This window comes from Somniosus microcephalus, chromosome 10 (assembly GCF_052327205.1).
Source record: "Somniosus microcephalus isolate GS21.2 chromosome 10, FLI_Smic_1.0, whole genome shotgun sequence".
Lineage (NCBI taxonomy): Eukaryota > Metazoa > Chordata > Chondrichthyes > Squaliformes > Somniosidae > Somniosus > Somniosus microcephalus.
The window spans coordinates 206,499,810-206,512,905 of NC_140996.1; the positions used below are offsets into that span (position 1 = coordinate 206,499,810).

The 13,096-nt window shown below is 46.1% G+C and overlaps 1 protein-coding gene across 1 annotated transcript in view; it reads right to left on the reverse strand.

Moving 5' to 3' along the window:
* Window positions 1–13,096, reverse strand: part of tmem131 (transmembrane protein 131) — a 251,222-nt gene that overhangs the window by 187,458 nt on the left and 50,668 nt on the right. The window contains exons 2-3 of the mRNA XM_085999536.1: window positions 12,468–12,529; window positions 1,792–1,832 (exon numbers count right to left, since the gene is read on the reverse strand). Coding sequence (XP_085855662.1) covers window positions 1,792–1,832; window positions 12,468–12,529 — 103 coding nt within the window. The remainder of the gene's footprint in view (window positions 1–1,791; window positions 1,833–12,467; window positions 12,530–13,096) is intronic.

Genomic DNA, 13,096 nt, shown 5'->3' on the forward strand with positions numbered 1-13,096 from the left:
TAACATTTGATGAGGGTTTTGAGACAAACAGCAGGTTAAGATCTTTTGTCCATTTTGAAAATATTTGTTTAAATGGCATCTTTTGATAACTTGAGGTAGTTCATAGAAGGGTTGCTGAGCCCAACAATAACTTTAGAGGTACCGCGCAACAGTCAAAGAACTGAAGTAAGCTCGAGGAACAGCACCTCATCTTCCGAATAGGCACTTTACAGCCTTCCGGACTCAATATCGAGTTCAACAATTTCAGATCATAACCTCGGCCCCCATTACATTTTTACTTATATTTTTTATCCACACCTTTGTTTTGGCCTTTTTCCCCCCCCCCCCCCTTCCTTTTTTTTTTCTCTCCCACATAGCAGCTGTCTCCCATTCTGCCAGCGCATTTCACAGCTAATCTGGAGCCGTCTTTTGTCTCCACCAGTCCTATCACCATCTCGTCTCGCTTTGAATACCTCTTAATGTCTCTTCACTTCTCTTTTGTTCTTTCCCAGCCCCCAAACTGGTCTTTTAATCTGATCATTTCCTGTGCCTCTTCAGTCTTGACAAAGGGTTTCGACCCGAAACGTCGACTCTATTTCTCTCCATGGATGTTGCCTGGCCTGCTGAGCTTTTCCAGCATTTTCTGTTGTTATTTCGGATTTCCAGCATCTGCAGTATTTTGCTATCGAACTGAAGTAGCATACCTGGCCAATAGCTAACCAGAGGATCACCCAAAAGGAGTCACGACAAATTTGAATTTTTCAAGTGAATCAGGGTTGGGGAAAGGGAAAGGATGGAGGGATAGGAGAAGGGGGGGGGGGCGGAAAGAGAAGGGGAGAGAGAAGGACACAGTGGGGCCTGCTGTTTAGTGGACTGTATCTCTGCCTGGAAAATCCCGAGCTGGGGAGGGGAGCAGGGCAAAGATAAGGGCTGTGATAGGGGAATTGGAGATCATCAAGGATAACGGGGCATGGGGAATTCAGGGGAAGGATAAATACAGCCAGTTGCGCGGGGGAAAGGTGTGTGAATGGGGGCTGGTATTTCTATTAAAGGGAAATGAAGCAGGGTTCAGAGTAGCCAGTGATAGGGAAAAGTGACCAGTGGGGAATTGGGCTGGGTAGAGTGATTGGCAGCAAGCGGGTGGTTGGAATGGGAAATCCAACATCAGATGGGGTGGGAGAGGGAGGCTGACAAAATTTTCAGTAATCAGCAAATCTTTTCTCTTATTGACTGGGCACAGTTCTAATCTAAATACAGAATTTTAGACTACAGGAAACTTTGGTTTATCCGGAGGTTGTATGGCCGGAAACCTCGATCTAACAGCAGAAATCAGCAGCCGTTTTGTTAAGTTTTTTTCTTTTTTTTCCTTCTCCTAGCATTTTTTTTTAAAATAAAGAGTCAGTCTCTGGAAAGCCTCTCTGAAGCTGTTGCTAAGCTACAGAGATGCTTCCAAGGTACGGGCCGACTGTTTACAAGCTGTTGCTAAGCAACAGTGTTTGTTGTCAGATACGGAGATGAAAACCTCCGTATCCTTCAACATTAGCGCTGGTCTGTCCGGAAGTTTTCATAGATCGGCATCACGCCGGTCCCGTCAGTGCCGGATATCGCGAAGTTTCCTGTACCAAGTTACTTTCCAATGCTTTCCCAGCATTAAATTCCTGATCTTGACATCGGTATGGCCGAAACCTCTCAAGTTTATAAATAAAAGCACTATTGTTCATAGTATGAAGAGAAACTATATTTGGATCCCAATTAAAAGTGTTTAAGTTTCAACTTGGATTTGTCAATGGCAGAAAAACCCAAGATACTTACGTTTTCTGTTGATATGAACTGAGGCCCATGTCGGACTCCGTCTGTAAATACACAAAAACAATCAATACAGTCAATGTCTAAACTGCATAATTATTGAATGCACACCCCCCCCCCCCCTCACAATTTGCAATAGATTAATGGATAACAGATCAGCGATGGATGTCAAATTGAAAGAAAACATACAATTAAAGAAATTACAAACAAGGACATTCAGTGACATGGTTCACTGGGATCTTGGTTAAGTGCAGCAGAGCAGCAAGATATAGCTTCTTCCTCGTTTTTCCTAACTGGCAAGTTCATCATCACAGCCGAGTTGTCTGGGGAGATGCCGGGAGGAGAACCGGCACTTCTCCCAGAAGGAAAGAAGTTCCTATTATTCAGCTAATGATTACTACTTGATAAAACTGTACCTACCAACTCGACAATGTGGAAGCAATTAGAAATAGCATTCTCATGACATACTCCTCTTCGACCAGAGTTCTCGCTTTTTAACATCTAATCCCCCTGACGAGATTAACGCATTGAGATCACTCCCATGTATATATTATACACACACACACCTCATCATCATAATCTTTGCCTTCTTGAATCCTCAAATATTTCAATAGGATTATAAACCACAGTTAAGTTTTAAAAAACCATACACTCCACTTTCATTAAAAGGATTTTGAAAAGCTAAGAATTTTCATGGTGTAATAAGGTGCATGTTGGTTATAGGGAGCCTTCCCTACATAGTATGACACAGCTTTAGAAGGTGGGTTAATGTAGGAAAGGTGAAAATTTCACCAGTTTTACTTGTTCACCATTAAATTCAAGGCGGTCTTCGTAACCCTCAGATTATTGCAGCTCTCCAAAAAAGCTCCAACTCTCTCATATTCAGTACTGTTTAAAAGGGCACTGGAATAGGACCTTTGATATGTTTCAAGGACATAAGGATGCTATATTAATTAAACTATTTCTTAAGTACATTTAATTTTTCTAATTTATAATATAGGTGTAAAATAAAGCACATGGTCCCATGACATGAACAGCTGGCTCAAATGACCAAAAGCTATTCAATTCTTCAAGACTTCTTCCATAAAGTGGACAGTGACTTATCCCACAGCTCAGGCTACCAGACCTTTGAATCCTTTTTTTTTTTTTTAATTTGTTCATGGGATGCGGGTGTCGCTGGCAAGGCCAGCATTTATTGCCCATCCCTTGAGAAGGTGGTGGTGAGCCGCCTTCTTGAACCGCTGCAGTCCGTGCGGTGATGGTACTCCCACAGTGCTGTTAGGGAGGGAGTGCCAGGATTTTGACCCAGCAACGATGAAGGAATGGCGATATATTTCCAAGTCAGGATGGTGTGTGACTTGGAGGTGGTGGTGTTTTCTGCAGTTACTATCGTAACTGAGTAGCATCAATTTAAAAATGAATCAAAACATAGATGATAGTCACAAGAGCACCCTCACTGTCAGACAATGAGAACACTACATAGAACATTATACCTGGCTATAGCATGGAAAGTTGTGGAAGTAAATTCAATAAACCTGGTAATTTGTGGGTTGGCAAATAAAATGAACATGAAAACTGCTGGCTGGTCGTAAAAACCCAAACTGTTTCACTAATGTCATTCAGGGAAGGGAGCCTGCCACCTCTACCTGGTAGGCCTATATACGACTCCAGTGCTACACTACATGGTTGACTTTCAAAGGCCTCTAATGTGGCCTAGCATGTCACTCAGTTGTAACAAGATCGCCATAAAGTCATAACGGCACAGGAGGAGGCCATTCAGCCCATCGAGTCCGTGCCGGCTCTCTGTAGAGCAATCCAGTCAATCCTATTCCCCTGCTCTATCCCCGTAACCCTACAAGTTTATTTCCCTCAAGTGCCTATGAAGTCTCCCCTTGAAAACATTTGAGTGTCTCCGCTTCCACCACTTCCGTCGGCAGCGAGTTCCAGGTCCTCACCACTCGCTGCGTAAAAAAGTTTTTCCTCACATCCCCCCTGTATCTCTTGCCCAAAACCTTAAATCTGTGTTCCCTAGTCCTTGTATCGTCAACTCGTGGGCACAGCCTTTCCCCGTCTAGCTTATCCAAACCCGTCATAATCTTGTACACCTCTATCAAATCAGCCCTCAACCTCCTTTGCTCTAATAAAAACAAATCCAGCTTCTCCAACCTGTCCTTGTAGCTAAGATCCTCCATCCCCAGAACCATTCCGGTAAATCTCCTCTGCGCCCTCTCAAGGGCCTCCACATCCCTCCCAAAGTGTGGTGACCAGAACTGGATGCAATACTCCAGTTGTGGCCTAACCAGCGCTCTACAAAGGCTCGGCACAACTTCTCTACCTTTGTACTCAATACCTCCATCCACGAAGCCCAAGATCCCATATGCTTTGTTAACCACTTTCTCAATATGTCCCGCCCATGAAGCAAGTATGCCCACCAGCTGCTTCACTGGCAACTAGGGATCGATTTTATTGCAGTTTTGCCAGTGTTGTCTGTGGTAAACCACTGTTTGTATTCCACTGTGTACATGCCTCGGCTGACTCCTCCCACAAGTCCTAGTATAAAGGTGACTGCTCCCCAGCCCTTTGTATTTCTGGGCCGGTCGACCACTCGAGGCAGACCTTCATTCTTTTGTTAATAAAAGCCTTTAGTTACTCTTCTAACTCTCAGTCTTTTATGAGTAATTGATAGCGCATCAATTTTATTAACAAAATTTTTATAATGGAGAAGATCCTCACACCAGCATGCCTGGACTTAGATCATCGGGAGGCGGACTCATCCACCAAGTTTACTCACTGGCTTAAGTGTTTCGAAAAATTCCTGACCGCCTCCGCAGCAATCAAATCGGACGAGGACAAACTGGATGTCCTGACCTCCAAAGTGAACCACCGAGTGTACTCGGTCATCCAAGACGCGACCTCGTACGCGGACGCTATCAAGCTCCTCAAGGACCAGTACACGCGCCCAGTGAACGAAGTGTACGCCAGGCACCTTCTGCGGAGTTGTAAACAACAACCTGGGGAATCGACTGTGGAATACCTTCAGGCACTGCCTGTGCTTGGCCTGTGGTTGTAAGGATGTAAAGGCCGCCGTGTACACAGAGGAACTTATCCGGGACACTTTTGTAGCGGGCCACAGATCCAATTACACCCGACAGCGACTGTTGGAGCAGAGTGACCTCGACCTCAACAAGGCCTCTGAACTCGCACTATCATTGGATGCAGCCTACCGGGGCATGGATGCCTACTCCTCTGCACCGTGGACGCCGCGGGGAATGACAGCCTGGGACACGGTAGGACCGCCTCATATCGCCGTGCCACCCCAGCAACGGCCCAACTACCGCAGCAGTGTCCCAAGGCCAGACAGCAGTGCCCCAAGGCCAGAAATGCTACTTCTGTGGCCAGGCAAAACACCCCAGAGCGCGCTGCCCGGCGAAAAACGCGATCTGCTCGGGCTGCGGGAAGAAGGGACACTACGCTAGCGTCTGCAGGGCCAAAGCCACCCCGAACCCCAGCAGCGCCGCGTGGGCGCCATGCGGGCCGCCATCTTGGGCCTCCCCGGCCATGTGCAAACCACCGGTACAGCAGCCATTTTGGACGCCTCCAGCCACATGGGGATCATGGACACCGCCATCTTGGACGACAGCCGGAACGCAGCAGGCCCCCAACACCGCCTCATCTGATACCCGCAGCGACACACCGACCCCGACGCTGGCATCCGTTACACTAGACCAAGCGAGACCGCAGCAGCTGGCCAGTTCCACAATGGACATTAAGGTAAATGGTCACGATACAATCTGCTTTTTTGACTCTGGGAGCACGGAGAGCTTCATCCACCCCGACACGGTGCGGCGTTGCTCTCTCCCAGTCCTGCCTGCGCACCAGCGGATTTCTATGGCCTCCGAGTCCCAGTCGGCGGACATCGGCGGCTACTGAGTGGTGACACTCGTAGTAGACGGGACTGTGTACGATCATTTTAAACTTCTGGTCCTGCCCGGCCTCTGCGCTGCCGTCCTGCTGGGGTTAGATTTTCAGTGCCACCTTAAAAGTGTTACGATGGCGTACGGTGGACCCCTACCCCCACTCACAGTCCGCAGCCAGCAGCTTCCAAATTGCCCGCCGCGCACCAGGTGCAACCTCTCCACACTCAGAGTCACCCCCCCCCCCCCACTGTTTGCTAACCTCACCCCCGACTGTAAGCCCATCGCCACAAAGAGCAGGCGATACAGTGCCGGGGACAGGGTTTTCATTAAAACCGAAGTGGAGCGGCTCCTGAAGGAAGGGATTATTGAGGGCAGCACCAGCCCCTGGCGAGCCCAGGTTGTGGTCGTTAAGACCGGCGAGAAGCAGCGCCTGGTCATCGACTACAGCCAGACAATAAATCGCTACACCCTGCTGGACGCCTACCCACTCCCCCGCATAGCTGATATGGTCAACCAGATCGCGCAGTACCGCGTCTTCTCGACCATTGACCTGAAATCAGCGTACCACCAGCTCCCTATCCGCCCTGAGGACCGCCAGTATACTGCCTTCGAGACAAACGGCCGCCTCTATCACTTCCTTAGGGTTCCCTTTGGCGTCACCAACAGGGTCTCCGTCTTCCAAAGGGAGATGGACCGGATGGTAGATCAAAATGCGTTGCAGGCCACTTTCCCATATCTGGACAATGTGACCATCTGCGGCCGTGACTTGCAGGACCATGACGCAAACCTCGAAAAATTCCTCCGCACCGCCCAACTCCTGAACCTGACATATAACAAGTGCATATTCCGCACAAACCGCCTCGCCATCCTTGGCTGTGTTGTGGAACACGGAGTCATCGGCCCCGACCCCGACCGGATGCGTCCCCTTATGGAACTCCCACTGCCCCACTGCCTCAAGGCCCTGAAGAGGTGCCTTGGGTTTTTCTCCTATTACGCCCAGTGGGTCCCCTACTATGCGGACAAGGCCCGTCCACTGATCAAGTCCACCTCTTTTCCCTTGACGGCAGAGGCCCGCTTAGCCTTCCACCGTATCAAGGAGGACATTGCCAAAGCCACCATGCACGCAGTGGACGAATCCATCCCCTTCCAGGTGGAAAGCGACGCGTCCGACTTTGCCCTGGCCGCTACCCTCAATCAGGCGGGGAGACCCGTGGCCTTCTTTTCACGAACCCTCCAAGGCCTGGAGACCAGACACTCCGCTGTTGAGAAGGAGGCCCAGGCGATTGTGGAGGCTGTGCGTCATTGGAGGCACTACCTGGCCGGAAAACAATTTACCCTGCTCACTGACCAGCGTTCAGTTGCTTTCATGTTTAACAACAAGCAGAGGGGCAAAATCAAAAATGACAAGATCTTGAGGTGGAGAATCGAACTTTCCACCTACAATTACGAGATCTTGTACCGGCCCGGGAAGCTCAATGAACCCCCGGATGCGCTATCGCGTGGCACCTGCGCCAGCGCGCAGATCGATAGACTGCGGGCCCTCCACAATGACCTCTGCCACCCGGGGGTCACCAGGTTCTTCCACTTCATCAAGGCCCGCAACCTGCCTTACTCTATTGAGGAGGTCAGGACCATGACCAGGAACTGCCAAGTCTGCGCTGAGTGCAAATCGCACTTTTATAGACCAGACAGGGCCCACCTGATAAAAGCCACTCGCCCCTTCGAGCGCCTGAGCGTTGATTTTAAAGGGCCTCTCCCCTCCTCCGACCGCTATGTGTACTTCCTCAATATTATTGATGAGTACTCCCGTTTCCCGTTCGCCATCCCCTGTCCGGACATGACCAGTGCCACGGTCATTAAATGTCTGAACGACCTCTTCACCCTGTTCGGTTTCCCCAGCTATATCCATAGCGACCGGGGCTCATCGTTTGAGCGACGAACTCCGTCAGTACCTGCTAACTAGGGGTATTGCCACAAGCAGGACCACCAGTTACAACCCCTGGGGGAACGGACAGGTGGAAAGAGAAAATGCGACAGTTTGGAAGGCCGCCCTGCTAGCCTTAAAGTCTAGGGGCCTTCCAACCTCCCGCTGGCAGGATGTGCTCCCCGATGCGCTCCACTCTATTCGGTCACTGCTCTGCACTGCCACTAACGCCACCCCTCATGAGAAAATGTTTGTCTTCCCAAGGAAGTCCACATCGGGGACATCGCTACCGCCATGGCTGACGTCCCCAGGGCCGGTCCTACTGAGAAGACACGTGAGGACCCATAAAACGGACCCCCTGGTCGAGAGGGTCGACCTCCTCCACGCCAACCCCCAGTATGCTTACATTGCATACCCGGACGGGCGGGAGGACACAGTCTCCATAAGAGACCTTGCACCCTCGGGGGCCGCAGTAACCCACTACTCACTACCACCCCCCCCCCCACACGATCCGATATCCAGCCCCAGCAGACGGCAGGCCTGGGCCCCGCGACCCACTCGACATCTAAGAGGACGACACGCCTGTGCCACAGCCTACGCAGGACTCGACGCCGGAAGCTCCACTACCCCTGCCGTCGCCACGCCGATCACAGCGGCAGACAAGACCTCCTGAGAGACTCCAATACATTAACTTTTAATACACTTCACCCCGCCGCGGCTCAATTTTAAACAAGGGGTGAATGTGGTAAACCACTGTTTGTATTCCACTGTGTACATGCCTGGACATGCCTCGGCTGACTCCTCCCACAAGTCCTAGTATAAAGGTGACTGCTCCCCAGCCCTTTGTATTTCTGGACCGGTCGACCACTCGAGGCAGACCTTCATTCTTTTGTTAATAAAAGCCTTTAGTTACTCTCTTAACTCTCAGTCTTTTATGAGTAATTGATAGCGCATCAGTGTCTACATCCCAAGAGCAAATATATGGGGGGGGGGGGGGGGGGGGAAGAAAGAGTTAACAATACTAAAACAAAAGCAAATTACTGTGAATGCTGGAAATCTGAAATAAACACAGAAAAGGCTAGCAATACTCAGCAGGTCAGACAGCACCTGTGGAGAAAGGAAAGAGAGTTAATGTTTCAGGTCGATGACTTTTCGTCAGAACTGGTGAAAACTGAACGGTTAACTCTGTTTCTCTCGCCACAGATGCTGCCTGACCTGCTGAGTATTTCCAGCATTTTCTGTTTTTATTTCAGTTAACCACACCACTGATCACATTATTTCTTTCATCCTCTGCCATGCATGGTCTTCACAATAATCACAAACTAATTTATTAACTTAAAAACCCTATAAACTACTTTTTTTTTTTTTTTTTTTTTAAAAGCACATTATTGTGGGTTGGTATAGATACGATATTGATCCCAGAAGCAACCATTATAAGACAGTGATGTTGTTGCTCAGGAATTATGGAATGAGGGTCATACTTTAATCAATGTTCTCACTAGAACCAGGTTCATACATTAGATAATCAATTCTCACTAACATTTCAGTAAAGCGTAAATGGTGATGTTAAATTTTGCAGCATGTCCATTTGAACTGTGAAAAATATGCAGCACAATTATGCATTCTGTATTTGCACACTCGAGCTGTGTCTGGAGAGGGCATTTTGAGCTAAGGAACATGTGTGTAAAGTACTGCTGGTCTGTGATTGATGATGGTGGGAGCAATACGAGGTGCTGAATTAAGATGATCACCAAGTGTGTCATACAATATTAAAGCATTCTGGCTCAAGTGAGGGAAATAAACTTGCAGGGCTACGGGGATAGAGCAGGGGAATGGGGCTGACTGGATTGCTCTGCAGAGAGCTGGCACGGACTCGGTAGGCCGAATGGCCTCCTTCTGTGCTGTTATGACTCTATGACTAAGTGCAATTTCCTCTACCTTGTTTTAGTACCAGTATACTATCTAATAATTCCATCCACCAAAACTGCCCCCATGTACCTTCTGTATGCACAGAGCAGTTCATCATACTGTGCAATATCCTCTATACAAGGCAGCCTTCACTTTGCAGCTTTCTTCACAGTAGGAAATGAACATCAGGAACTCAGAAATCTTAACATCTCCATACACATTTCCTGGTTATATGAACTTCCTCTTTGCCCACCGCATTAAAATACATTTCAGCTGGCAAGCAGACTTCCCCTATGTTTGCTGCAGAACAATGAAACACCAGCTGCTTTCCCATTAATACTGCAATACTTCCTGAATTACTGGAATTTGTGACAAATACTTATTTCAAAACACTTGCTTTAGGCTTTACCTAGCAATATTCCCATTTCTTCGCTTTTCACACTTTTTGTTTTACATTGTAAATTGTTCCTCGTTCTCTTTCATTTTGTTGCAAAATCCATTGGTCTGGACTGCTTGCAACAGCAAGCCTCCGTTCTAAATTGTAGCTGGTTAAAGTGTACCGAATTACAACAGGCACGGAAAACCAGAAAGATCATCACTTGGATATGGTCAACATTTACAAACTACAAAGAGAATTTGGGGTGAATAACACTGATGCTCATTAATGGCCACGACAAACTGCATTTCTACCCCTCCGATTGGAAAGGATAGGCTTCGCCACAGCTGTAGACACACAGACAGAGACAAAGACAAAGGTTCCATAATACCAAAATATCAATTTGCTGCAGCCTTGGACAACTCTCATATTTTAATTTCATTTTTGGGTCGCGCTCTCATGCGAGATAACTTCCACTTTATTTTACTGAACTACGACCTTACAAGAGCTTGCTAGACTTATTGAAAGACTGAAGCGAGCATTTGAGGACAACTATAAGCTCCCGAAATAGGCACCATTTACATTACTGGACCGGTCACAGAAAGCACAGCTGCACAACTGGCATCACGCAGCTACCCAAAATCATTTTATATGCATAGTTGTTGAGTCTGAAAACAATCTGCGAAATAACAAATCCATTGCAACAAATCCCACCAGCCAGAGCTTTTGAACTCCAGTCAACACCGGCTTCCATTTTGTTACTTTTCAATTAGATGTCACAATTTTTACTTTAAACGCAATTAAATTATTCAATCTAAAAAGGTACAACAGTATATCCCAAATGCAAGCAACCAGTTGACAGTCACAATTAACAGCAGCACAAGTATTTATGACCTGGCCATTTGCAAGCATTGCCGTAAGCTGTGGGGGTACCACGTCATTGTGTGGTGCTGGTGAGCAGCTTTTAAGAAAAGTTTTATTAATTTGTCATAAACAAAAGATAGCAACATATCCTTTATTTTTTTTTATTTTATAAATGCTCTTCTTCGCCAACTATGTTTTTGCATGAAGCCCAGTAATGGTATGGCCTAATGGCCTATGTGGCTCATTCGGTTGCAAGGATAGCAGTCAGAATTTTTACAAGTTAGAGGAAGATGGCAATTTTGCATGAAAGGGAGGCAGAAAGGGAGCCGCAAATGTGTGTAGGAGAATCAAAAATAATCAAATTAACAAACAGCTTGGAAAGGGAAAAAACCTATACTTCTCAATGTGCAGTGTGACTCATGACGCATATGGGATTACATTTCATGAATTTTACTTTATTTTGAGAGATTAAAATACATGTGCTCTGTAGGAACCCCAAGCTGTAAAAATTGCAGATGTACATATAAAACTGCTAAAGATGTTGGGTTTAAAATGATCCACAGTAAATCTCCCAGTTTTCAATGCATGTTTAAGGTGAAGTAGCCAGTTAGTATTAACACTTAATTATTTTGAATTTTTTAAAAATTAGGTTCACATTTCTCATCAGTTGTAATATTTCTGGACATGAATCATTTGAGCATGTTTCTTAATCTTGTCTTTTGATTCAAATTTTAAGCCAAACAGGTTCACAAAAACAGTTTAGTTCAAAAAATCTTTAAAAAATTATGCAAAGGGCAAGATTTACGCAGTATAAAATGACCCATATCTGAAATTTGTCATTACTTCAATATTTGTGAAATATCTCAAGGCTTCATTTAAAGTGCCATACCTTAGCCAACCAATATGTAATTTAAAATACTAATAATTCCACTCAACAGTGGCAAGCTGAGGCTGTTATTAAAACAAAAGAAAGCTGAAAGACACCTACTTGTAATATCATTCCTTGGCCAGTCAACAGAAAATGCTATACTGCATAAAGGGTAGTGAATACCTTTGTATTTTGCCATTAGGAAATATCTGCAGGGCCATCAAAGGTCATTGTAATCACAAAAGCAAAAAAAAGAGAAACTAGGGCACCAACGGTTATATAGGAAAACCATAGAATGAGAAAATACTGAATGGGTGATTGAGCATTATATGAGGCGATAGCCGAATCATGAGGTGCAGATAATTTTACCCTTACAATTCGATGCCAAACATTGGGATTTTTTTTTTTTTTAATTCACTTATGGGATGTGGGCGTCGCTGGCAAGGCCAGCATTTATTGCCCATCCTTAATTGCCCTCGAGAAGGTGGTGGTGAGCATCCTTCTTGAACCGCTGCAGTCCGTGTGGTGAAAGTACTCCCACAGTGCTGTTAGGGAGGGAGTTCCAGGATTTTGACCCCGTCTTGTATTTTTTTTATTACAGTATCTAGTCAAACAATACAAGCGTCACGGGTAAAATTACTCAGTGGAGAGTCTCATTTATTACTTTAACCTGATTTAATGTGATGTTGTGCAAAGCACTGAAGTTTAATTTTTTTTTTTTTTTTAATTTGGAGCAGGATCTGAGAAATTTTGCAACTTTGTTTACTTTGATAAAATCTATACGCGCTTACAAGCCAAGATACATTTTGATGTGTAATTACATACCTGTAACAAGCCTCCTTCACCAAAGTGTAGTATCTCAATTATGTTTTCTGACTGGATAAATGCTGGAAAGAAAAGAAAAACGATAAATATTTTTTCATTCATTCTCAGTACATTTGGATGTGAAACATCACGATCCAGTGCCAAAATAACGTGACTTAGCAAGTTGCTAAGCGAGATGACGTCATAATAGTACAGGGTCACCCCCTGTTGCTCATCAAGGCTGCTCTCTCTCTGAATCTGTTACATCGAGTGATGTCATAATAGATAAGATATCATTTTAAATCGAGTCTCGCCAACCCAGGGTTACAGATCCTAGGACCACAGGTACCACTACATTTGTGGATATATTACACATAGGTTTTGCACACCAGCTTTGTAATGGACATACGGGAAAAGGGAAACCCATTGTGATCAGGCAGCATACTTCCACTGCATTGTCAGAGGTCAGACTGGCCCCAGAAATACGCAGCTTCTGACGTGAAGCACAGCTAAATGATGCATTCTGAATCAGTGCTAATGTAAACAAAGGCTGATCACATCAATTTTGTTTCCGACCCAAGTCAGAATAACCTATGACCTAGATTATCCAAGCAAACTATTCGACTGCAACCCCACTGCGAGCTACTATT